Source organism: Schistocerca nitens, chromosome 8 (assembly GCF_023898315.1).
Source record: "Schistocerca nitens isolate TAMUIC-IGC-003100 chromosome 8, iqSchNite1.1, whole genome shotgun sequence".
Lineage (NCBI taxonomy): Eukaryota > Metazoa > Arthropoda > Insecta > Orthoptera > Acrididae > Schistocerca > Schistocerca nitens.
Genome location: NC_064621.1, coordinates 122,288,691 through 122,312,862, shown reverse-complemented (window position 1 = coordinate 122,312,862; position 24,172 = coordinate 122,288,691). Strand labels below are relative to the sequence as shown.

General features: G+C 43.0%; 1 protein-coding gene across 1 annotated transcript in view; it reads left to right on the top strand.

Annotated features, from left to right (window-relative positions):
- LOC126198956 (ubiquitin-like protein 3) overlaps positions 1-24,172 on the top strand; it is a 494,344-nt gene that overhangs the window by 396,228 nt on the left and 73,944 nt on the right. Inside the window, exon 2 of the mRNA XM_049935605.1 lies at positions 21,476-21,584. Coding sequence (XP_049791562.1) covers positions 21,476-21,584 — 109 coding nt within the window. The remainder of the gene's footprint in view (positions 1-21,475; positions 21,585-24,172) is intronic.

Here is a 24,172-nt window from a genome sequence, read left to right as displayed (position 1 = left end):
TTTCAGTCTTTAATATTAATTCTTTTAATTTCAAATGCTACCAGTTGTGTCATCGAGATCAGCTTGTCCCGTGGTATACAAGGTTTACTAAAATTATAGTATTAACGTAAGTAATTAATTAGTTATCAAAATAATTATAATTATACAATAACAATATAATTAATAATATAATTATAATATTCAGTGCTTCGGCTATTTGAACAGTCAGCGCACACGACTGCGTATGAGGTGGATTAGAGCCTGGTGTGACCGCTGGAAAATCGCCGATGCAGTGGCGCCACGGCTAGTGAGTGTGCGACCACGGAGAGTGTCTTTCGTCGTTGGGAGCAACCAAATGTCTCTAGGAACCAGGTCAGGTGAGAAATCTCTTCAAAGTTATCACGAAGAAACTGCAGTGTCACGTTCGCCCGATGCGCTGAGGCGTTGTCTTGGTGAAAGAGCGTATTTGTAGATTTTTCTGTTCGTTTTTTCACGCAGTTCTGAAAGGAGCTTGTTCTTCAAAACATCTCGGTAGGACGCGCCTGTCACCGCAGTGCTCTTCGAAACACAGTAAGGATTACGCCACCGCTGTTTTAGAACGTGGCAACATAATTTTTTCATCTCTGACGCTTACCGGAATTTTTTGGTGGCGGTGTCAGGATTTGAAAACGGCATCCTTGCCTTACCCGTCGCCACAATGGATGTCAAGAAAGTCCCCTTCGTGCCGTAGTCGGGGCTCAGCATTGGCTGGCGACTTGCCGCGCGTGCAGCCTTGTGGCCGGCCGTCAACATTCTTGGCACCCACCTGGAGGGCAGGTGGTAATGTAGGACCGTGTGCACACATCTCACGGAAACGCCAGCTTTGGAGGCGACGTGTTCCACAATTGTTCGACGATCCACCAACACAACTTCTTCCACAAGTTCGATCGTCCCCAGACTTGCTCGTGCGCGGCCGCGATTGTCTCCGTTTGTTGTCACACGACGTTCTGCCTTGTTTGAACTGCCGCACCCACGAAAGCACGTTAAACACAGCCATGACACAGTCGCCCCGTGTCTCACTCAGTTGATGATGAGTTTCAGTCGGTGTCACACCACGCAAATGGAAAGAACGATTACCTGCTGTTCTTATGGTGTAGCGTCACCATTTTTAGAATGAAAAAGTCCTCCGTCTCGCCGCTATGGTTGTGTGTGCCGTACGGCTGCCATCTGTGTCCGGCTTCAACAATGGATAGTCCTGACAAAAAATCAGAGGTGTTGAATGCACCCGATGCTAGTTGTGCATCAGGAGTTCTTCTCTTCCGAGTTCCTATATTACCTACGTGACTATCAGTATGTAACCATAATACTTGCATCATACGCCAAGTCACAGCAGCCAGGCGCCTGCTTACTCGTGACCTACCATGTGAAAATATAAAGCAATCTTTTGTCTCCTGCTTCACAGTAACGATCTAAGTGACTACGTTACGCCTAATTTCGCAATATTGTAAATTATTTAGCAGTGAAGCGTGGTGTCTACAGCGAAAAGTCTTTGTTAAGTCACAGAAAACATCCATGCAAACCTATGGGTCTGGTGAGTTTTCTCTGTAATTGTCGAGCCCCAAAGTCGCCACATTGAAATTTACTGGGAATTTCCACAAGAACAAAATTTAATAGGGAGCAAATGTAATCTGTTGGTTTTGTACTATTTGTCATCTTCGATGATGAGGCCGATTTTAAAGTGCGTTTGTTTCACTATCGTGTTACAATACTCGATGTTTTGCGCGACAGCGTGTGTCGAAAGAAAAAAATTGATGTTCTTGCCATAACTAGACAAACATAGCTGTAAAATTTTTTTAGAAAGACTACATCCAGGGTCCGAGGCGCTTGCTAGCGAAAACCAGTGTAATCTCTTTCAGCAATCGTCAACAACGTATGAGTGTTACAAGGAATAGAATAGCACCAGTCGTGTTCCAAACCGTGTTAAGTGTCTGTCAGCTGTTGTACTCAATGTCAGTATTGCCATGCGCTTTTTCTATTCCAAAAGAGTCCTGGATAGTTGCATATAGTATTTTAGGACAAACACCCGATGGCCGGTGTGGTTCAGTGAATTCAAGCAAGAAGTAAATTCTCTGGCAAATGTAGCCTGTACAGACATTTAGCCCAGCTGCAGCAGTTGGTAAGGACGGGGGATGACGGGTGCGCTGTGTTTTTTAAAGCCGCGCACAAGTTAGGCCAGAGGCTGGATTCGGTCGAACGTTGGTCCCCGATGCACTGGCGCTCGGCTTCTCATCGACACCAAACGAAGGGATAACTTGACAACGTTGCTCCCGTTTTGTTATTGTTATAAAGTAGAATTTTAATTGAAATTTCGTAGGCCGATATTATGAGGAAAGAAGAGCAGTATTTATTTGGAGTCAAGAGGCTGATCAAAAGAAAAAAAGAAACGACGCCGTTGGACGATCTGTCATTTAAAAAGTAGGGAGCCGTGTGGATAGACAAGATTAATGTCTACCTTAAAGCTGAATTGTAATATGGGCTATTTCATAATTTTTTCCGTAATAAAAGCTACAGATTTCGAATTGTTCTTGCATTGTGCAGGCTCTAAAATTTCCAAAGATAACACATCTTTTAGGTGAGCTGTACCTGTAGCGGAAAGTCACTCCCAGTTTTGTTTGTTCCTCTTTGTCGTTCACGGCGAAAAGATGTCAGTAAAGACAATTTCTTTTTCACATCGTGCATGTCACGTTCTAATAGCTGAATTATTTTCTTCCGAACGTCTAGTCTTTTCAACTTGTTTTTATAATCGCAGTTCGGAGGGACCCATAAATATTCCCGTTCGCGATGTATCAGCTTTAATGCTCTCTCCATATTACACTCCGTACTCCAGTATTTGTAAACACAATCATTACACACCCTTTGCGTGAGCATGCTTTGTGTGCTGGGGAACAGCAACTGTTGAAAGTTGTTGAGGACAGCGTCAAGTCGCACTCAGTATGTTTTATTGGGCGGTTTCGCTCTTTAACTTAACAGCCAACCACTGTAATTTAAACTGTAAATTCCAGAGTTTCTGATGACGCTCTTGTTAAATTAAAGAGCGAGACCAGTCAATAAAACATATTAAGTGCGAGTTGTGAATGTCCTGAAAAACTTAAATACCCATCCGTTCTAGGGGCACAACAGATATCTACTGAACCAACAAACATTCGACACTGCGTCCACACTAGGGGCAGGGTCCCAAGGCCAACCAACCGCCAACGCTTTGATGTTACCGCCAGAGACCGAACCGCAACCAATGCCAACCGCTTCAGTGGCTCCGATCTCCGCCTGTACGCTAAGCAAATCTCGCTCGTTGGCGTGTGGACGCGCCTTAATGGACACGTCTCTGACGGGCCGCCAGACCGTGGTCTTTTGTCCCTCCTTCCAGTCTTGCTGACGAGGGCGAGCTAAACAGTAATACGCACTTTTCTGTTGCATGTGGGATCATAGCCATTTAGAAAGTATCGAGGGTGGGCCTGGTAGGTGCTGTCTTTGGACCTAGCGTAGAGAAGAATATCCAGGCGTAGCACCTTCTCGAAAGTGAAATGCGTTCTTGAGCATCGCATCTAAACTCGGGAAGTAGTTTTGTCTGCCATGTTCAGGTATGCGCAATTTCCACTCCACATCATCCTTCAGTACAATACCCCTTCATGCACTGGATAGGACATTTGGAATTTTTCTCCTGCAGCACATCCATACTTCCTTTTCACCAATTATACACATTCATCAGCATTTTGTTTGCAGAGTATGTTTTACATCATTCTTTGGTCTGTTCGTTTGTGAGCCACACCATTTGTCAGGATATCCTGCCTTCCAGTGTCAGCATCTGTGATTTCCTTCTTCTGAATTTCTGAACGAATTCGTGAAGGCAATCATGTAGTGGAGCCTTCATTGAGTAGTTCGAGAGAATGAATCGCTCGTACGACTTGAAAACAAATGACTACATTTCTGAAAAGTTGGTGTTTAACTACGTTATAAGTTTTAAGGACCCTCTTAAAATAAGATAGCAATGGCAGTGTTTCTAGTTCCCAAAGTACGTTGATTAATAGTAGCTCTCTATATTATCCCGTCTCCTGCATAACCGTGCTTTTTCGTCTTGCATTCGGTGCTCATTTTCTCGCGTTTTAGTTTTTATCTCTCTATCCACCGGCTAGTTTTTCTCATACTGCAATGAAAGACTGGAGTGGTCCTAGTGTAGGACACGTAGCGTATTACGAACGGAATGCGGGTAAGGAATGAAGCAACGCGCCAACCGCCGACGCGTTTCTTTCTGGCGGAACGTCGTTGGTCTGTTGTATCCGTTTACGGGAAACTTTGACAGCTGCAGTTCTCAGTATACGCGGCTCCTTTTTAATCGCCACGGCACGCCATTAGTGCCACTGAGTTTAATCGCCGTGTCCCGTTCGGTCGTCACATCACGTGACATCACTGGCCGTTGTGAGTTGCGAGTAGGCCTTTGGAAGACGGCTCCAGCAGTTGTCGGCCGGCAGCCGGTGTCCGGTCAGCCGAGTGTCGGACGCGCCGCGCTGTTGCCAGCCCGGAAGCCGCAACGCCCGCCCGCCGGACGCTCGCCACCGCCGACCCACAGACGGTGACAGGACAGGACAGGACAGGACGCTGCTGGAAACCAGCTAGGCGTCACGCGCGGACCTTTCAAAAGACGCTACAAGGGTACTTGCGCGAAGCACTGAGAACCAGAATGATAAAATCCTGGAATTATGCGCACATTCGGAGAGCCAACTGCGACGTGCCTCGTGGAAAGGACTGTAAAGTAAAGCTACCTAAATACTAGCGCTGTCACGATAGTGAACCTTCAGTTTTCTTAACTCGCAACCATCGTCGATATATTTCATTTGTCATTTCCTAACCTGGGCGTAAGCACGTTTCTGAATGACCGCGCTGTTGCAAAATGCGTTGTCGCCGTGCAGTGCTGTTACGTTTTACAGGATCCGCTATGCAGTGACAATATTGTTTTATTTTTGTTATCTGTCTGTGTTGCTCTCTCAAAAAAATTCGTGAGTTGTTTCACAACGGAACGTTACTACGCTGAGGCTACTAAACCTGTAATTGACACATTAATTTGCGTACGTTTGTGTCTGGATGTGCACATTAATTCCAGGCAGGGCCGCTTCAGTGACAGACCTGTGCTTGGTCTGAGTACCATCGTGTGTTGCCAGACGTAATAAAAATACTTACTACCTTTTCCTTCGCTGAAGCTCGTTTTACATGAGAAGCTTCGTGGTCAAAACTGACTGCTCGAACTGCGTGCGCCTTTCGTGCCTGCGTGTAAATCAGCAAGAACCACAATGCAAGTGTGTCTATGCCGTCAATCGTCTATAGGTTGTGCCGAGTGTACTGCACACCGCGCAAGCGCAAAAAGAGGGGACTATAACGGAGTCTGTTAGCGTCGGAAGTAAACCTATTTTACCCGAGCTCACTCTGGTTATAGAAATGTATTTTGTGCTTTAGTCTCGTATTAATCTTTATTGTGTTGCTTGTTTTGTTTTGGTGACTCACTGAAACGTTACACAGGGTCCTAGTATTTTTTACCTACTACTGTTCTCCTACAACAGAGACGAAATATCTGATAGCAAAAGGGCGTTTATGTTTACAGAGAAAAATCGTATGTTATGCTTAAATAAGGACGTATATTGATAAACGTGTTCTAATGAAAAATGTTTCAACAGTGAAAAACATCAGAATTATATGAGGAGAAAAATAATCTTCTGTGTTTGACGCTTAGCAAGAAAACAAGGTACAAAGAATAAGGCAAAAAGGCGTTATGTTCTGAAAATGATAGATGACACTTGTCGTATTCTTTCAGTCCTCAAGTATGTAAAGAATTCATCACACCACCATTCAAAAGACTGTCCACTATGAATTCTGCTTAGGTGATTAATAAATTCTGCTATTGTAGAGTCTTGTACCGTAGGAAGCAAGGGAGAGGATGTTATCGTGGGTGGCCGGTATTCTCTTTCTACAACACGAAAGCACATATAGATTAATACGGTTTTTTATTTACATGAACAGATAGCGGTTACTTAACTTTAATAGAGTCCATGCCCTGTGGTGAAAACTTGACAGTAGTAGTCCTCTTGCAGACAGTATCAGTAATCTTGCTATTATACTATTCTGGTCGCTACGTGCAATCTTAGCCTGCTACCAAGCAAGGTCGCTCTGCGATCGAACTGATGCCAAACTAGAAGTGAGTCAGTGAGGCCTTCCGGTCGGCGGCGCAGTGGCGGCGGTCTAAATACGTCGAGAGGGCATTGTCGGCGAGTTGCTTGTCGGTGTGTCTTTGGACTCTCTCGTGGTGGCCGGGCTTCATCCAGCGCCTACTATCGATCTTTGCGCTACATCTTTGCCGACCAGTGTGCTGGCGACAGCTTACGCCAACACAATTATCATTGCTTGTTCATACTGTTTTTACTACCTTCAGATTTTTTCGTAATAAGAATGGTCCTTCAAAACCTGACTTTCGCCATTCAGATGACAACCCTTAGCTTGGTACACATCATCATTCCCGTTGGGGGAGGGGGGGGAGGGGTGGTAGAGAGCCTGTAGGCTCTCTAGGGGGTGGTTTGAGGAAGTGCAGTTGATGAAGCAGGCTGCCTTAATTAGCCTCCACCTTCTTTGCTTGCTGCTACATGTATGTTGCTCCCCCTGGCATTCGCCTGCAGCACTGTGAGAAATCCGCTCAAAACAATAGTCAAGCGTTTGCCATTCCGACGTCCATTGGCGGGTCTGAGCTAGGAGGCACGACGTCCAGCACTGGCTTGGTGGGCTGATGGGGGAAGCTGGCTGCATACGTGTCTTCTGGTTGTGTAAAACAAAATTGGCCTTGGATTTCTGCCTCCATGCAGTGAATGCGGTGTGGTCCTATTTGATTTTTATGGCGCATTGAAACTTCATTTGAATGTTTAATTTTATACGCGACATTGCCGATTTGCTCTATGACTCTGCCTGGTGCTAATGTCTTTTTGCCTAATTTGTACATTCAAATGATACCGCATCAATCAGTTCAAAAAATGTTTGTTGCATCTGTTGTCGAAGCTCGGCTTGTGGACGCACGAGTGGTTTTAAAACTGACATTGATGTTCGATGAGATCTTCCGTTGAGTTTCTCAGCTAGAGATTGTGCATCGTGTGGTGTGGCTCTGTACTGAGAGAGGAAGATCAGTGAAGCACTGTCTTTATTGAACGGCTGAACCAGCTTCGTCATGTGCGACTCGAAAGTTTTTTCCACTCTTTTAATGAATCTGTTGGCCTTGGGATAAAACGGTGCCGCCCTAAACTGTGAAATGTCGTTAGTTTCACAAAACAGTTCAAATTCTTGAGAAGAAAATTACGTGCCGTTGTTAGTGACAATTGATTTCAGCAATCCTTAAATAGAGAATATATTTGACAAAGTCTGAATAGTCTTTGTTGAAGATATCGGTGACATCTGTCTCACAGATGGAAATTTGGAGAAAGGATGGATGAGGATGAGCCAGTAGCTTCTTCCGAGAAACGGTCCTGAAAAATCAATATGCAGGCGTCATCAGGGTTCTGATGCCCGTGGCCACAGAAAATATTGCTGAGGCAAGCTGACTGGTATTTTTGACATAAGTGACATTTAGCTGACATCATTTCAGTGTCTCCGTCAATATTATTCCGGTAGCAATGCTATCTGGCAATGCGTTTGGTACGATCTGTGCCCCGAATGGCATTGATGTAGCATGTGCACTAACTTAGATTTAAGCACAGTAGGAATAACCCCTCGTGTCTTGCTTGATTCTGACTGTATCAGAATGACATCTTTATGCACTGTAATTGCATCCCTCATATTCCAGTAAGATTTAATCTCCGGTTGAATGAGTAACTTCTTACCATTAGGTCATTTCGTTTGAGTATACTGTTTAGTCTTAGAGAAAACTGGGTCCTCAGGTAAGAATTTGCAATTAAATTTGAATTTACTGGGAAATTTTCCACTCTGTCCTGAGTACTGATATCTGCAAAAGAAACATCAGCTGATGAGCCAGACTTTTTGTCCTGCCCTATTGACAGACTGCGTTCACGTGTTGTGCTGTGGACCAGAAGATACTTTCTTCGTCGTAATTCGACAGAAGTAGCGCCCAGCGCTGCAGACGTTGAGCTTTCCATGTAGGAACAGTATCAGTAGCTGCAAAGATAGCCACTAAGGGCTTGTCGTCTGTAAGGAGGAGAAAATAACGTCTCTAGATGTAATCATAAAAATTCTTGAGGGAAAATATAAACTCAAGACCCTCCTTCTCGATCAGACTGTAATTTCTTTGTGCCACTGTCATAGTCTTACAAGTGAACGTAATTAGTAGTTTCCATGATACTGATACGACACAGCGGCAACTATAGTCTGAACTATCTGCAGCAATTGTGAGCATTTTATTCGTATCTCAATTCGTAAGACATTTGGCGTCAAGCAAACACCGTTTGTTAAATGCGTGTTGGTATTCACTGTTCCAGTTCCATTTGCTGCCTTTGCGTAACAGCTTCTGCAAACTCAAGACCCTCCTCCTCGGTCAGACTGTAATTTCTTTGTGCTACTGTCATAGTCTTAGAAGTGAACGTAATGATACTGATACGACACAACGGCAACTATAGTCTGAACTATCTGCAGCAGTTGTGAGCATTTTGTTCGGATCTTAATATGTCGTAAAACATTTGGCGTCAAGCAAACACCGTTTGCTAAATGCGTGTTGGTATTCACTGTTCCAGTTCCATTTACTGCCTTTACGTAACAGCTTCCGCAACGATTCATTGATGGAGGCTACACGAGGGAAAAACTTCCGCTAACAATTTCCCCCCATGAACCATGGACCTTGCCGTTGGTGGGGAGGCTTGCGTGCCTCAGCGAAACAGATGGCCGTGCCGTAGGTGCAACCACAACGGAGGGGTATCTGTTGAGAGGCCAGACAAACGTGTGGTTCCTGAAGAGGGGCAGCAGCCTTTTCGGTAGTTGCAGGGCAACAGTCTGGATGATTGACTGATCTGGCCTTGCAACATTAACCAAAACGGCCTTGCTGTGCTCGTACTGCGAACGGCTGAAAGCAAGGGGAAACTACAGCTGAAATTTTTCCCGAGGACATGCAGCTTTACTGTATGATTAAATGATGATGGCGTCCTCTTGGGTAAAATATTCCGGAGGTAAAATAGTCCCCCATTCGGATCTCCGGGCGGGGACTACTCAAGAGGACGTCGTTATCAGGAGAAAGAAAACTGGCGTTCTACGGATCGGAGCGTGGAATGTCAGATCCCTTAATCGGGCAGGTAGGTTAGAAAATTTAAAAAGGAAATGGATAGGTTAAAGTTAGATATAGTGGGAATTAGTGAAGTTCGGTGGCAGGAGGAACAAGACTTTTGGTCAGGTGATTACAGGGTTATAAATACAAAAGCAAATAGGGGTAATGCAGGAGTAGGTTTAATAATGAATAAAAAAAATAGGAGTGCGGGTTAGCTACTACGAACAGCATAGTGAACGCATTATTGTGGCCAAGATAGACACAAAGCCCATGCCTACTACAGTAGTACAAGTTTATATGCCAACTATCTCTGCAGATGATAAAGAAATAGATGAAATGTATGACGAAATAAAATAAATTATTCAGGTAGTGAAGGGAGACGAAAATTTAATAGTCATGGGTGACTGGAATTCGAGTGTAGGAACAGGGAGAGAAGGAAACATAGTAGGTGAATATGAATTGGGGGGAAGAAATGAAAGAGGAAGCCGCCTTGTAGAATTTTGCACAGAGCATAACTTAATCATAGCTAACACTTGGTTCAAGAATCATAAAAGAAGGTTGTATACCTGGAAGAATCCTGGAGATACTAAAAGGTATCAGATAGATTATATAATGGTAAGACAGAGATTTAGGAACCAGGTTTTAAATTGTAAGACATTTCCAGGGGCCGATGTGGATTCTGACCACAATCTATTGGTTATGAACTGCAGATTGAAACTGAAGAAACTGCAAAAAGGTGGGAATTTAAGGAGATGGGACCTGGATAAACTGAAAGAACCAGAGGTTTTAGAGAGTTTCAGGGAGAGCATAAGGGAACAATTGACAGTAATGGGGGAAAGAAATACAGTAGAAGAAGAATGGGTAGTTCTGAGGGATGAAGTAGTGAAGGCAGCAGAGGATCAAGTAGGTAAAAAGACGAGGGCTAATAGAAATCCTTGGGTAACAGAAGAAATATTGAATTTAATTGATCAAAGGAGAAAATATAAAAATGCAGTAAATGAAGCAGGCAAAAAGGAATACAAACGTCTCAAAAATGAAATCGACAGGAAGTGCAAAATGGCTAAGCAGAGATGGCTACAGGACAAATGTAAGGATGTAGAGGCTTGTCTCACTAGGGGTAAGATAGATACTGCCTACAGGAAAATTAAAGAGACCTTTGGAGAGAAGAGAACCACTTGTATGAATATCAAGAGCTCAGATGGCAACCCAGTTCTAAGCAAAGAAGGGAAGGCAGAAAGGTGTAAGGAGTATATAGAGGGTTTATACAAGGGCGAAGTACTTCAGGGCAATATTATGGAAATGGAAGAGGATGTAGATGAAGACGAAATGGGAGATAAGATACTGCGTGAAGAGTTTGACAGAGCACTGAAAGACCTGAGTCGAAACAAGGCCCCGGGAGTAGACAACATTCCATTAGAACTACTGATGGCCTCGGGAGAGCCAGTCCTGACAAAACTCTACCATCTGGTGAGCAAGATGTATGAGACAGGCGAAATACCCTCAGACTTCAAGAAGAATATAATAATTCCAATCCCAAAGAAAGCAGGTGTTGACAGATGTGAAAATTACCGAACTATCAGTTTAATAAGTCACAGCTGCAAAATACTAACGCGAATTCTTTACAGACGAATGGAAAAACTGGTAGAAGCCGACCTCGGGGAAGATCAGTTTGGATTCCGTAGAAATGTTGGAACACGTGAGGCAATACTAACCTTACGACTTATCTTAGAAGAAAGATTAACAAAAGGCAAACCTACATTTCTAGCATTTGTAGACTTAGAGAAAGCTTTTGACAATGTTAACTGGAATACTCTCTTTCAAATTCTGAAGGTGGTAGAGGTAAAATACAGGGAGCGAAAGGCTATTTACAATTTGTACAGAAAACAGATGGCAGTTATAAGAGTCGAGGGGCATGAAATGGAAGCAGTGGTTGGGAAAGGAGTGAGACAGGGTTGTAGCCTCTCCCCGATGTTATTCAATTTGTATATTGAGCAAGCAGTAAAGGAAACAAAAGAAAAATTCGGAGTAGGTATTAAAATTCATGGAGAAGAAATAAAAACTTTGAGGTTCGCCGATGACATTGTAATTCTGTCAGAGACAGCAAAGGACTTGGAAGAGCAGTTGAACGGAATGGACAGTGTCTTGAAAGGAGGATATAAGATGAACATCAACAAAAGCAAAACGAGGATAATGGAATGTAGTCAAATTAAATCGGGTGATGCTGGGGGAATTAGATTAGGAAATGAGACACTTAAAGTAGTAAATAAGTTTTGCTATTTGGGCAGCAAAATAACTGATGATGGTCGACATAGAGAGGATATAAAATGTAGACTGGCAATGGCAAGGAAAGCGTTTCTGAAGAAGATAAATTTGTTAACATCAAGTATAGATTTAAGTGTCAGGAAGTCGTTTCTGAAAGTATTTGTATGGAGTGTAGCCATGTATGGCAGTGAAACATGGACGATAACTAGTGTGGACAAGAAGAGAATAGAAGCTTTCGAAATGTGGTGCTACAGAAGAATGCTGAAGATAAGGTGGGTAGATCACGTAACTAATGAGGAGTTATTGAATAGGATTGGGGAGAAGAGAAGTTTGTGGCACAACTTGACTATAAGAAGGGATCGGTTGGTAGGACATGTATTGAGGCATCAAGGGATCACAAATTTAGCATTAGAGGACAGCTTGGAGGGTAAAAATCGTAGAGGGAGACCAAGAGATGAATACACTAAGCAGATTCAGAAGGATGTAGGTTGCAGTAGGTACTGGGAGATGAAGAAGCTTGCACAGGATAGAGTAGCATGGAGAGCTGCATCAAAAACAGTCTCAGGACTGAAGACCACAACAACAACAACAACAATTTATTTGTTAATACGGAACGTAATTGCTTGACGTCCTCGGGAGTGGGAAGATTTTTAAAGGCGTCATTATGTTGCGGTGCTGGCTTGATGCCTTGTGGGCACGGTATGTGTCGCAAGTATTGCACTTTGTTGTATTTCAGATTTATCGGTTGTAGAAAACGGATTCGGTCAAGGTAGTTTACAGCGTTTGGAGCTTTCCAGACTAATTGTTGAAATATATCTGGAACAAATACAGTGTGTTGGCAAATGCCTTTGGTAGTGGTGGAGACCAAATAGTGTATTTATCACCATAAATCTCTGCGCGTCGTCCAAAACGGTTTGCAGATATGTGTATTTAAGCTTCACGTTGGCAAAATTCTCACATCGGCTAACTTCCGGCTTGGGGCTAGGATTGAGTCAGTAATATTCTGCATTAACCGTCGCTTCGAAATCTCTGCATATGCATAATGTGCTGTTCGATTTCTGTACAGCTATGATTGGTGTCATTCTGTTCAAGACGTTCGAATACTTGCTTTACCCTTTAAAATAAGCGAAATGTTACGTGTTTTGCAAAGTTTCTCACCACATTCGGGTTCAGCAAAATTTTGACACCGCATTCCGCTTCACTGTGATACATGCCTTTATATATAAAAAGCCGTTGATAATGCTTCCTGCTTGAGAAAAAAATATCACTATATTTCTGCTACACCTGAGCCAACTGCCCATTCAGAATATCACTTTGAATTTGATTTGCCCCCTCGTGATGATTGGCAAAGCTCAAAGCATTCAATAGAATTCTTTGTATTATTGGAATTCACAACAACAAATGTAGCCTGTTCCGTAACGTGTTTGTACATAACATCTGTTGCAACATTGTCCTTTCATTGGACTCTCCCAATTGCTGTTAACTTTGCCATTCCTAAATTTCGGTACAGTAACAGGCTGTTTGGAAGTGAAGACCCTGTCAATTTGAATATTGATTGTCATTTCGTTAACTCGAAGAGCCGTAGATGACGATTTGTTAGTGACAGAAAAGATGACAATCACGTTACGTTTCGTCCATGGAAGTTTTTGAATTTGCACTTGTTCGTTAGGAACATTAGTTGATTTAATTTTTAACCATTGCAGTATGCTTGAGTGTCTTGACTTGTGTTGGTTATGCTTCGTTTTGCGCATCTCAGCCCCATGTTCGGCCTTTTTAAAGCAATTACAACATGTATTCAAACAGAAACATTGCCCCTTGTGATGTTTACGCTACAACGAGAACAAGATTGTAAACTGGCGTTTCGAAACTTATCCGGTCTGTAATCTCTCTCTTGCGGTCGCACTTTGAATTTCTATGGCCTCTCTGTACAACCTTTTCGGTGCTAGGACCTGTACAATTCTGTTCCACTGTACTCTTGTAGGTTGTGCTTGTGTTCTATGACTAAGACTGCTTTTACAGGTTTGATAATTACTGGAGTCAGCTCAGTTTTCAAGCTTTGTTGAAAGATACGTGATAGCAACAATATGTTATTGAGCGTTTCAACAATTTGGAGCTGTCATACGAGACGGAAGTGTTTGGAGCTATCATATGGCGGAAGTGATTCTGATACTACCAACAGCGTTGACTCATAGCCATAGAATGCAGTACCGAAAAAGAGCACAAAGCAAACACTCACCACAGTAGTACAAGTTCATACGCCATCTGGTTTCACAGACGATGAAGATATTTAAGAAATGTATGATGAGATGAAAGAAATTATTTAGATAGTTACGGGAGACGAAAATTTGATTGTAATGATGGACTGGAATTCAGTAGTAGGAAGAGAAGGAAAAATTGTATGTAAATATGGACTAGGGTAAAAGAATGAAAGAGGAAGCTGCCTCGTAGAATTTTGCATAGAGAATGGTTTAAGAATCATAAAAGAAAGTCGTGTACGTTGGGAGAGACCTAGGCACACCCTATTATATAATGGTAAGATAGAGATTGCGGAACCAGATTTGTGAGAGATTTCCAGGGGCAGATGTGGATTCTGACCACAATTTTATTGTTATGAACTGTACATTAAAGCTGAAGAAATTGCAAACAGGTTGGAAATTAAGGAGATCGGACTTGGATAAGTTGATCGAACCAGAAGTTGAGAGTTTCAGAGGGAGCATTACAGCAGTTCACTAGAACATGGGAAAGCAATACAGTAGAAGACGAATAGATAGCCTCGAGAGAAGAAATAGTGAAGGTAGCAGAGGATCAAATATGTAAGAAGTATTAGAAATCTTTGGATAACACAGAAGATACTAAATTTAATTAATGAAAGGAGAAAATATAAAAACGCATCAAAAGAAGTAGATGATAGGGAATACAAATGTCAAAAAAATCAGAATGATAATAAGTGCAAAATAGCTAAGCAGGAATGGCTAGAGGACATGTGTAAGGATTTAGGAGCATACTTCACTAGGGGTAAGATACATACCGCATACAGGAAAACTAGAGACCTATGGAGAAAAGAGAATCAGATCTACGAATATTAAGAGCTCAGATGGAAAACAAGTCCTACGCAAAGAAGGGAAAGCTGAAAGGTGGAAGGCGTATATAGAGGATCTATGCAAGGAATATGGTCTTGAACAAAGTATTATAGAAATGCAAGACGACATAGGTGAACATGCGATAGGAGATATGATTCTGCGAAAAGAATTTAACAGAGTTCCAGACGACCTAATTCTAAACAAGGCTCCGGGATTAGACGAAATTCCGTTACAACTACTGACAATCTTGGGTGAACTAGCCATGACAAAACTCCTCCACCCTGTGTACAAAATGTATGAGACAGGCGAAATACCTTCAGACTTCAAGAAGAATGTAATAATCCAAACTCCAAAGAAAGCAGGTGCTGGCAGGTTTGAATGTTACCGAACTATCAGTTTAATAATTCATATTTGCAAAATACTAACAGGAATTCTTTATAGAAAAATGGGAAAACTGATAGAAGCCGACCTCGGGGGAAGATCAGTTTGGATTGTGACGAAATATAGGAACACGGGAGGCGTTACTGAACCTATGATTTATATTAGAAGATAGGTTAAGGAATGGCAAACCTACAAATGGGATTTGTATCCTTAGAGAAAGCTTTTGACTATGTTGACTAGAATAGTCTCTCTGAGATTCTGAAGGTAGCATGTGCAAAATACAGGAGTGAAAGGCTATTTAGAACTTGTACAGTAACTAGACGGCAAATACAAGAATTGAGGGCCATGAAAGGGAAGCAGTGCTTGAGAAAGGAGTTAGGCAGACATTTGCCATGTTATTCAATCTGTACATTGAGTTAGCAGTGAAGGAAACAAAATAAAAATTTGGAGTAGGATTTAAAGTGCAAGGAGAAGAAATAAAAGCTATTTTGTTTGTCGATGACATTGTCATTCTGTCAGAGACAGCAAAGGATTTGGAAGAGCAGTGAAACGTAATAATGGACATTGTCATGAAAGGAGGATATAACATGAACATCAATAAAAGCAAAACAAGGACAGTTCAATGTAGTCTAATTAAATGATCTGATGCTGAGGGAATTAGATCAGGAAACGAGACGCTTAAAGTAGCAGATGAGGTTTGCTATTTGGGCAGCAGAATAGCTGATGATGGCTGAAGTAGTCTGAACAACAGAAATTTGTTAACATCGAATATAGATTTAAGTGTTAGGAAGTGTCTTCTGAAAGTATTTGTATGGAGTATAGCCATGTATGGAAGTGAAACGTGGACAATAAACAGTTTGGATAAGAAGAGAATAGGAGGTTTTGAAATATGGTGCTACAGAAGAATACTGAAGCCTAGATGGGTAGATCACCTAACTAATGAGAAAGACATGAAGAGAATTGGGGAGACAAGAAATTTGCGACACAGCCTAACTAGGAGAAGGGATCTGTTGATAGAACTCATTCTGAGACACAAAGGGCTCACCAGCTTAGTATTGGAGGGAAGTGTGGAGGGTAAAAATTATAGAGGGAGACAAATAGAGGAATTCAGTAAGCGGGTTCAGAAGGATGTGAGTTGCAGTATAGTTCAGAGATGATGAGCCTTGCACAGGATAGAGTAGCATGCAGAGTTGTACCAAACCAATGTTCCGACTGAAGACCACAACAACAACAACAACAACAACAACATTGAGCAAAGATATCGAAATGTAAACTGAGCAAAAATCAAATTTTTTTACGTAATAGTTTTCTTAATATAGAATTATAAGTATTTCATAAAGGTCAGAACACCGTCTCCCATCGCAGGTAGCATAAGGCGAGCAGTACAGCGACAAGAAAGCCACTCTCAGCACGGAATCCAGAGAGAACGTCTGTAGCAGCCAAAGGATCGAAATGTATTATTAATAGTTTAACACTGAGATAAATAAAAGGAAAAATAAAATGTTGGTAGCAGCGGGACTCGAACCCAAGCCGACGAATTGCCAGTCTGTGCCCTAAACGGCTCAGCCGCGGTGACGTTACAACAGTAGCACCTCTAAAGTGCCTCACACTTTGTGCTTGCGGTGCTCAAAGAAAAATACTAACCTAGTGCTACAAGCAATGTGGCACCCTCAGTACTAGCAGGGATGACGTCACATCAGGGCATGTGACATCGCTTCTCTGATTTGATCATAGTGCGGCTGACTGTCATTTCAGCACTCGACACTGGTTCCCAGTTTTTGCTGAGACAGCATTTCAGCTCACATTTGAAGAGAATTGGCGTAATTTTAGTGAGATTTCCTTCTCGCATTCGAAGAGGATTAGTATAACTTTAGTGCAATATTTATTGTGTGCTGTAGCACATTAGCACGTGGTCACAGGCCGCCACTGATCAGAAGATTCTGCAAGAATGCAGTACTATATAACTTTTAACATAGCGTACAAAAATAATTTTTGAAGAGGCACGAACACACATTTCCACGCCAGAGACATCTTTCTCTTCGTAAAACTGACAGTGCCTAGAAGCATCCATGTTAAGGTGAATACAGACTACTCTGATGTGACGTGGGAACATGTGGGCTCACGTCATAATGCACGTGATACAAAAATGCAATACAGGGTTTTGTGCGCATATGTTTATATTCAGCTGACGTGACGTGGGAATGTGTTGGATGATGGCATCTGACGCAACACGCCTTACTACGCGTGGCAAGAATATCAAAAGATGTAGGTTTTTCGTCAGTAGTGGGAAGGCGTCAGAAGAGTCAAATGGTTTCTCCTGTATCGTTTCCATTTATTATTTGAAGATGGAGGAAATGTTGATTGAGTACGTTCGGTCAAATCTGGTGCTGTATGGCCCTACAAACGGGGAATATCGTAACCAACATTCAAAGAAAGGGGCTTGGGGCGAAATAGGAGAAAAACTCGGTATTCCAGGTTAGTGAAAACAGTTTTTTCATATATTTTGTTCTTTTTTTACAATTTATAGTGGTTCAGTATGCGTTATATTTGATATTGATAGGAAAAGAGTATCAATCGATATCAAATAAAACCAGACGTGAATATAACAGATATTTATAATATAAATTAGGTTATATGAATTTATAACTAAAAATAACACCCAAAATTGAAATTAAAACGGCCGGTTATAACGAATGCGCCTATTAAACAAATAATGCTGGACGTGTCACGGAGCAACTCTACCCTTTCGAATGGAGAGCCATTGCCAGGGACAACTTGCTGACCATAATCAGAAACGAAGTACATTTTGAACTTTGGTGAAGGCCGCTTCTCTCACGAAATTTCTACGAATGAGTTCGAGGTTGGCTACACCATGAATGTGTTCACTTTCCATTCGGATTTGTTCCTTGAAAGGAGAAATATTGGTTGATGTATTCCGAAGCGTGTTGTGTAGACAGGTGGAAGCTAAAACTATTATATCAGCAGTTTCTGGTTTAGTTTCAAAAGGCTTTGGAAATATGCTCCAGCGCCCTGCTAGAATTCCGAACGCGTTTTCTACAGTCCGTCGAGCTCTTGAAAGGCGGTAGTTGTATACCTTCTCTTCGTCACTTTAAGTGGCTGCTTCTCCATTGCAGGTAGTAGCTCTTTGTCTTGTGAAACGGCATATTTGTTGCTTTCAAATCTTTTCCCCATCTCAGATCGCTCAAAAGTCCCTCCTGCTACTTTTGCCGTGAGCTCTAACGTCAACAAGAGTGAATTTGCAATTTTCATCTACCAAAACCAATAAAACAATGGAATATGTGCCTTTGTAGTTATAGTACAATGAACGAGCACCAGCCGGACATCGGATTTGAACGTGCTCGCCGTCCAAAGTTCCTTCCTGTGCAGTGTGGATAATTCCACTTACCATCATAATCCTTGGCGATCTGTTTACAATCGTCTTTCTTTGGTTCTGGCATGTATATCGGTTGTAGAGTTTTCCAAATTACCTCGCAACACTCTTTAACTATTTCTCCAATAGTTGAAAGTCCAATCCGAAAAGAAAAAGCCAGTTTTCTCTAAGAATCTCCAGTTGCTACGTACCTGTGATCAGTGAAAAAAGCCCAATTATCGAAGTATTACTCTTTACGTTGTCCTTTGGCAACTAGGCGATCTTGTATTGTCTTTGGGCACCAAAGGAGAATAAATGAATAACTAATAGATAACTAAAGATAAACCTAGAATTCTAAACTAATTTCTGTGTTCTAGGTAATGAATGTAAAGACAATTGGAATAAACTACGGAATGCGTACATCCAGGCTAAACACCGCAGAGCCATAAAATCAGATCGGGAAGCAAAGAGTTTGAGCAAATGGAAATTTGAAGATGAATTGGCCTTTTTCAATCCAGCTCTCGTAACAAGAAAAACTCGAGGAAATGCGGAAGACCGCCTGTGGTGTCACCGCAAGGCACCACATTTGCTAGGTTGTAGGCTTCAAATCGGCCGCGGTCCGTCATTACACATCGGATCCGCGAGTCGCCACTGTCGACGCTAGCAGACCGAGCGCCGCCACTCGGCTGGTCTTGATGAGACAAGCTAGCGCACTGCCCAGTTCTACAGCCGGCTTGAATAGGAATGGTTCACTTGTTATAGCTTCAGAGGTCTCATTTGCAGAGACGCTAGTTAGCATAGCCTTCAGCTAAGTCAGTCGCTATATGTGTGAAGCAATCAGAATTGTAAAGAAGTATTCGCAGTTCAGTCTATAACTGCACTTGTAAATATTATTGTACAAAGTCAAGATCGACGTTCACCGCTGATGCTGAATTAAAGCTAAGTATTTAATTGTATCCCTGTCTACTAACTTTCTAATCACCTAAGATGTTCCAGATACATCCCGTCAAGTATAGTTCATTGATCCCCCGTCAGCCTACGTGATCAACGCGTGCAGTTAATGGCCACACCTCGTGATCAGACTAAGAGTCAAATTTCGTGACTCATCTGGGTCACCCATTCTCCATGAGGCTCATAGTTCCGCCTCATACATAACACAGCCCCAATAATGAAGATTATAATGGAACGCGGGAAGAGATTGACTTATGTCCGATTGATGAAACAGACTCACAGTTGGTCTCGTCAGAAAGTGCCCAATCTAACCCACCAAGAAACGACCTATTGCAAAGTGCAGTCCCTACAATGGCGGAGGCCATCGACAGTCCCACGGCCAACGTGTCAGATTGTCCAACAAGTTTTACTCAACCTTCAGCGAAGCCCGTAAGGCCGTATGTTGGAAAAAAACGTTTGCTGTCATCCGTACAAGAAATGGTTACATTTATGAAAGATAACCAACGCTTGCGCTACCAAGTACTTCAGCAAAGTGCACCTGCTGCATCAAGTAACAACGTAGACGACGAATGCGAACGTCTTCTCCTCGGCTTGGCGAAAATGTGAAAAAATTGGGTCCTGATGAACAAATCAGAGTGAAGATGCAAGTGAGGAACATTGTTTTGGGGGCAGCGTTGCAAGCTGCAAATGGGAGCTCATTTCAGGTGAACTCTGGTTACCACAATACTCTTAATAGAAATCCATCATCATTCCATCAGTCCTCCTCAAGACCATCTCCTCGGCAATCTGAACACGTCTTGGACTGCACAACGGAGTCAACGTTCTCCTACACTTGGCAGGAGAAAGAGCAAGAATACTTTCCTAATTTGTAATTATTTTTCTGATGTATAAAAGCCGGCCGCTGGTGGGCGAGCGGTTCTAGGCGCTTCAGTATGGAACCGCGCGACCGCTACGGTCGCAGGTTCGAATCTTGTCTCGTTCATGGATGTGTGTGATGTCCTTAGGTTAGTTGGGTTTAAGTAGTTCTAAGTTCTAGGGGACTGATGACCACAGATGTTAAGTCCCATAGTGCTCAGAGCCATTTGAACCATTTGATGTATAATAAAACACACCTTATGAAAAGAAAATCAATTAAAATTACAAAATGTCACTGTGATATATAATAAAATAATGCATCAACACTTTCCTCAAGCAAACAGAAAGACGATTCTCAGCCGGAATGTTTTCCCTGAGTTGCGTGGAGCGTTTCTCTATTATCGGACTAACCAAGCTCAAGAGATGATAGAATTCAGTTTTTGTCATTCTGGAATATCACTTAAACCGCTCTTTACGTTCTATTAGGTGAGGCAGTAAATTTTGGAACTCCCCGAATTCGTCTCGCCCCATATTGATAGGATGCACCCATTCTCAAGACGAGCAAATGGATGTAATATACAGAGCAGCCATTTCTTCTTCCAGCATGTCAAAAACACGGGATACATTCATGGTTGCAGGTTCAAAACAATCGGGAAATGCAATACTCACGAAGCAGTTGTTTAATATTGCTATACGTCAGGCCAGTGTGAACATCGCTTCATGTCTGACGTGGTCCCACGGTGCCTGACGTGGTGCACCCTTAGCCTATCCAGCGACATGAGCGATTTTTTCCAATTGTACTATGAGGTCCATTTACATGATGCAAGGTGATTTATATAGGTGCATAATATTGGAAGGATGTAATGATAAAGATTGTAAAATACTTTTACCACATCTTATACAATTTTTTGGGAATCCGTTCGTGTGATGATTAAAATATTGATATCAACATTTTATATCTCTTAATCTGAAAATGTTATTCTTAGTACGCACTGAAGACGTTGTCAGGATTGCCAAAATTAGTTCTAAAGAAATCCAAACATGAACAATAGGCCCAAATCTGCTGTAGTTTTTTTAATAAAAAAGAATGCACTACGTGAAGCAAGTATTGGAGCTTACGTAGATATCAAACAGTTATTTTAACAGTGACTGCCATTAAACTACAGAATTGAGTTGTAGTGTCAAAAGAGCAGGTGGGCCAGTTCAGGAGGTAAAGGGTCCACGGTTAGAAAGTTTATGGAAGCCTTAAATTTGTGTACTCTTTGAATTCTCCGATTCACTTTTGCGTACTTGCGCTCCACATTCGTTTTCTCGCTCGTGTTGCAGATCAACTTGCGGCTCATACTGGTCAGCGGCAAGACGAAGGAGTTCCTGTTCAGCCCGAGCGACTCGGCCGGCGACATCGCGCAGACCGTCTTCGACAACTGGCCGGAAGGTGGGCAACACACACGGCACACAGCGAGCGGCAAGCGTACCGAATTCATACCGATGGATGAAGCCTTTTGCGTGCATGAATTTACTAATTGTGTTGCAGTTGTAAGTTCATCGCGTGACTTTTAATCAAAGTTGTGAAAACGTCCTATAATTAAATGATAACGTTCCCACCTCGCTCTGTAAGTATTGTTCATTTTGCACTATTGGCTAAGCTGTGTGGCCTGCGGCATATGCCGGGAAAATGGGTAGCCACGCGTACATAATTTCATGTTTGCCCGCCATATGCTTATGGGTGCATGGGTCGGTGCCTCGTGCCTCCGCCCTGACCAATGTTGCAAATAAATATGAAGACGGAAAATATTAACAGATTGTGGTACCTGCCCGAAGAAAAGTATCAATGCAGTGTTACTGAAGAATAACGGAGATTAGATGGGTAAAGCAGATAACTAACAAGCTGGAACTGAAACCAGTTGTGACTCACAGTACAGTGTGGCTAAAGTAAGTGATATTCCTTCCTTAGGCATCAACGAAATGTTAATTTGTATTATTTTCAGTTTATTGTCATTTGATATGCCACCCTGCCGACGCCATACTATATTAGTTGTGGATCGGATAATTACAGAAAATTTGTGTCGGTACATACAGAGAAACTTAAAGAGGCTGATAGCTGTATGTGTAGGCCACAGTCTTGTAAAAAGTCAGTCATTATTTTGTGAGGTTTCTTTCTTTTTTTTGGGGGGGGGGGGGAGCAAGGATGATATTGATTGTACGAAGATACTGGAATTACTGTGTCTTCATCTCCCAGGGTGGTCGTCATACTTTGGCGGGTTCGTGCTTGGCTACTACGGGGCGCCAGCCTTTGCATCCCCTTCCGCGCTCCATGTCTCTATGTCTAACCCCTTGCTATTCTTATTCCCCTCCCTTGGAGAACATGTCTGCGTTGTTGTTGGGAATGTTTCGCATTGTCTGTCACTGACATAAGAATAGTCTCACCGCCGTTTTTCTTTCTCTTTTCCTTTCTTTGTTTCCCGTCAAGTCTTGTTCCTCTGCTTCGGCGTTTGAGATTCCTCTTTTTCTTCTTCCTCCCTGTGCGCTCCTGACAGCCGGCCCAAGCGTCTGACGCGTAATTCTCAGTCACAGCTCGACAGATAGGGTTCGTACATATCTCCTGGTCCAGGCCAGGCACACGGAGGCGTGTTTGCCTGAGCTGCTACCTTCACATGTTGCCGATTAGTCCCTCTGCCAGGTGTTCACCTAAGGCGGGTGCGTGCGCCTCCATGTGGAGGGGACCTCCAGTCGGAAGGCGCGCTCCATCGGAGACACTGATTATCATGGCGGATTTTCTTGCAATGAGCCAATCACCTTCACAATCAACGTAAAGGGAATGGGGCTAACGATTCAAAGCTGCACCACCGCTCCTCATGGTTTCACATACTCAAGACAGTCAGTTCTTGGCAACGGTAAATCCGTTTATTATTCAGAAAGATGTTGATGCCATTGGTGGCGGCGTGAAATCCTGCTCTTGCTTTTGGAGACAACTTCTGATTCTCAAGCACAACAACTGCTTGCTGCCTCGCTTCTCCACGGCTACACTGTTCGTGTCGAGGCCCATAGAACTTTGAATTCTTCCCGTGGTGTAATTTACACCAGGGTGCTCGACGGTCTAGCCGAAGCCGAAATCCAATGTTACCTCTCTGATCAGGGTGTCATTGCCGCCCATCGTGTAATGAAAAAGGTACATTCCTGCTTAATGCCCACCCGCACTCTTTTCCTCACCTTTGATTGGGTGGTGGTGCCGTCCAAGCTCAAAGCAGGCTATGAAATTGTCAGAGTCCGTCCATACATTCTGAACCCGATGTGCTGCTGCCAGTGTCATCGTTTCAACCACACTAGACCGTCTTGTCGACACACAGCCAAATGTGTAACCTGTGGTAGGGATGCACACGAGGGAGATTGTCCGCCTCCTTCTACTCGCTGTATCAATTGCAATGGCGGCCATGCCGCCTCCTCTCGGGATTGTCCCGTGTATCTTGATGAGTGAGCTGTCTAGGAGATTCGGATAAAGGAAAAAGTTCCTTACCCACTCGCTCGCAAGTTATTTGCTAGGCGCAAAATCCTGCGTTCTCCCGTCTGACACTTGTAGTTCTGTTCTTGTTATCTCTCTCTCCATGAAGAACATGGCCACACAGAGATTCGACCTCAAATGCAGCTCCGAGCTTGTGAAATCGCCCAGTGACAAGGTAGCATCGCCATTCCCCCCGTCGAGCTGTACAACAAGCCATCAAACTCTCGCCTCAAGGGGTGAAGCCACTATTTACGAAACTGGTAGGTCGGAAAGGACAGGAGTAGTAGTCCCGGGAAGACTGCCTACGTCCCTCGAGCCAAACAACAGCTAATTTTTCGTCTACTAACTGGACAGGCTCGAAGAAGTCCACCAAAGGCAAACAGTCTTCTCCTTCACTGACTCGAAGATACTCTTCGACACTGTTGCGACATGATACCTCAGCATGCTCAGCCTCTATGTTGCTGGTGCGCACCACCAACGTTTCTCTGAGTTGGACTCAACAGACTGACAGCACAAGCAAGCCG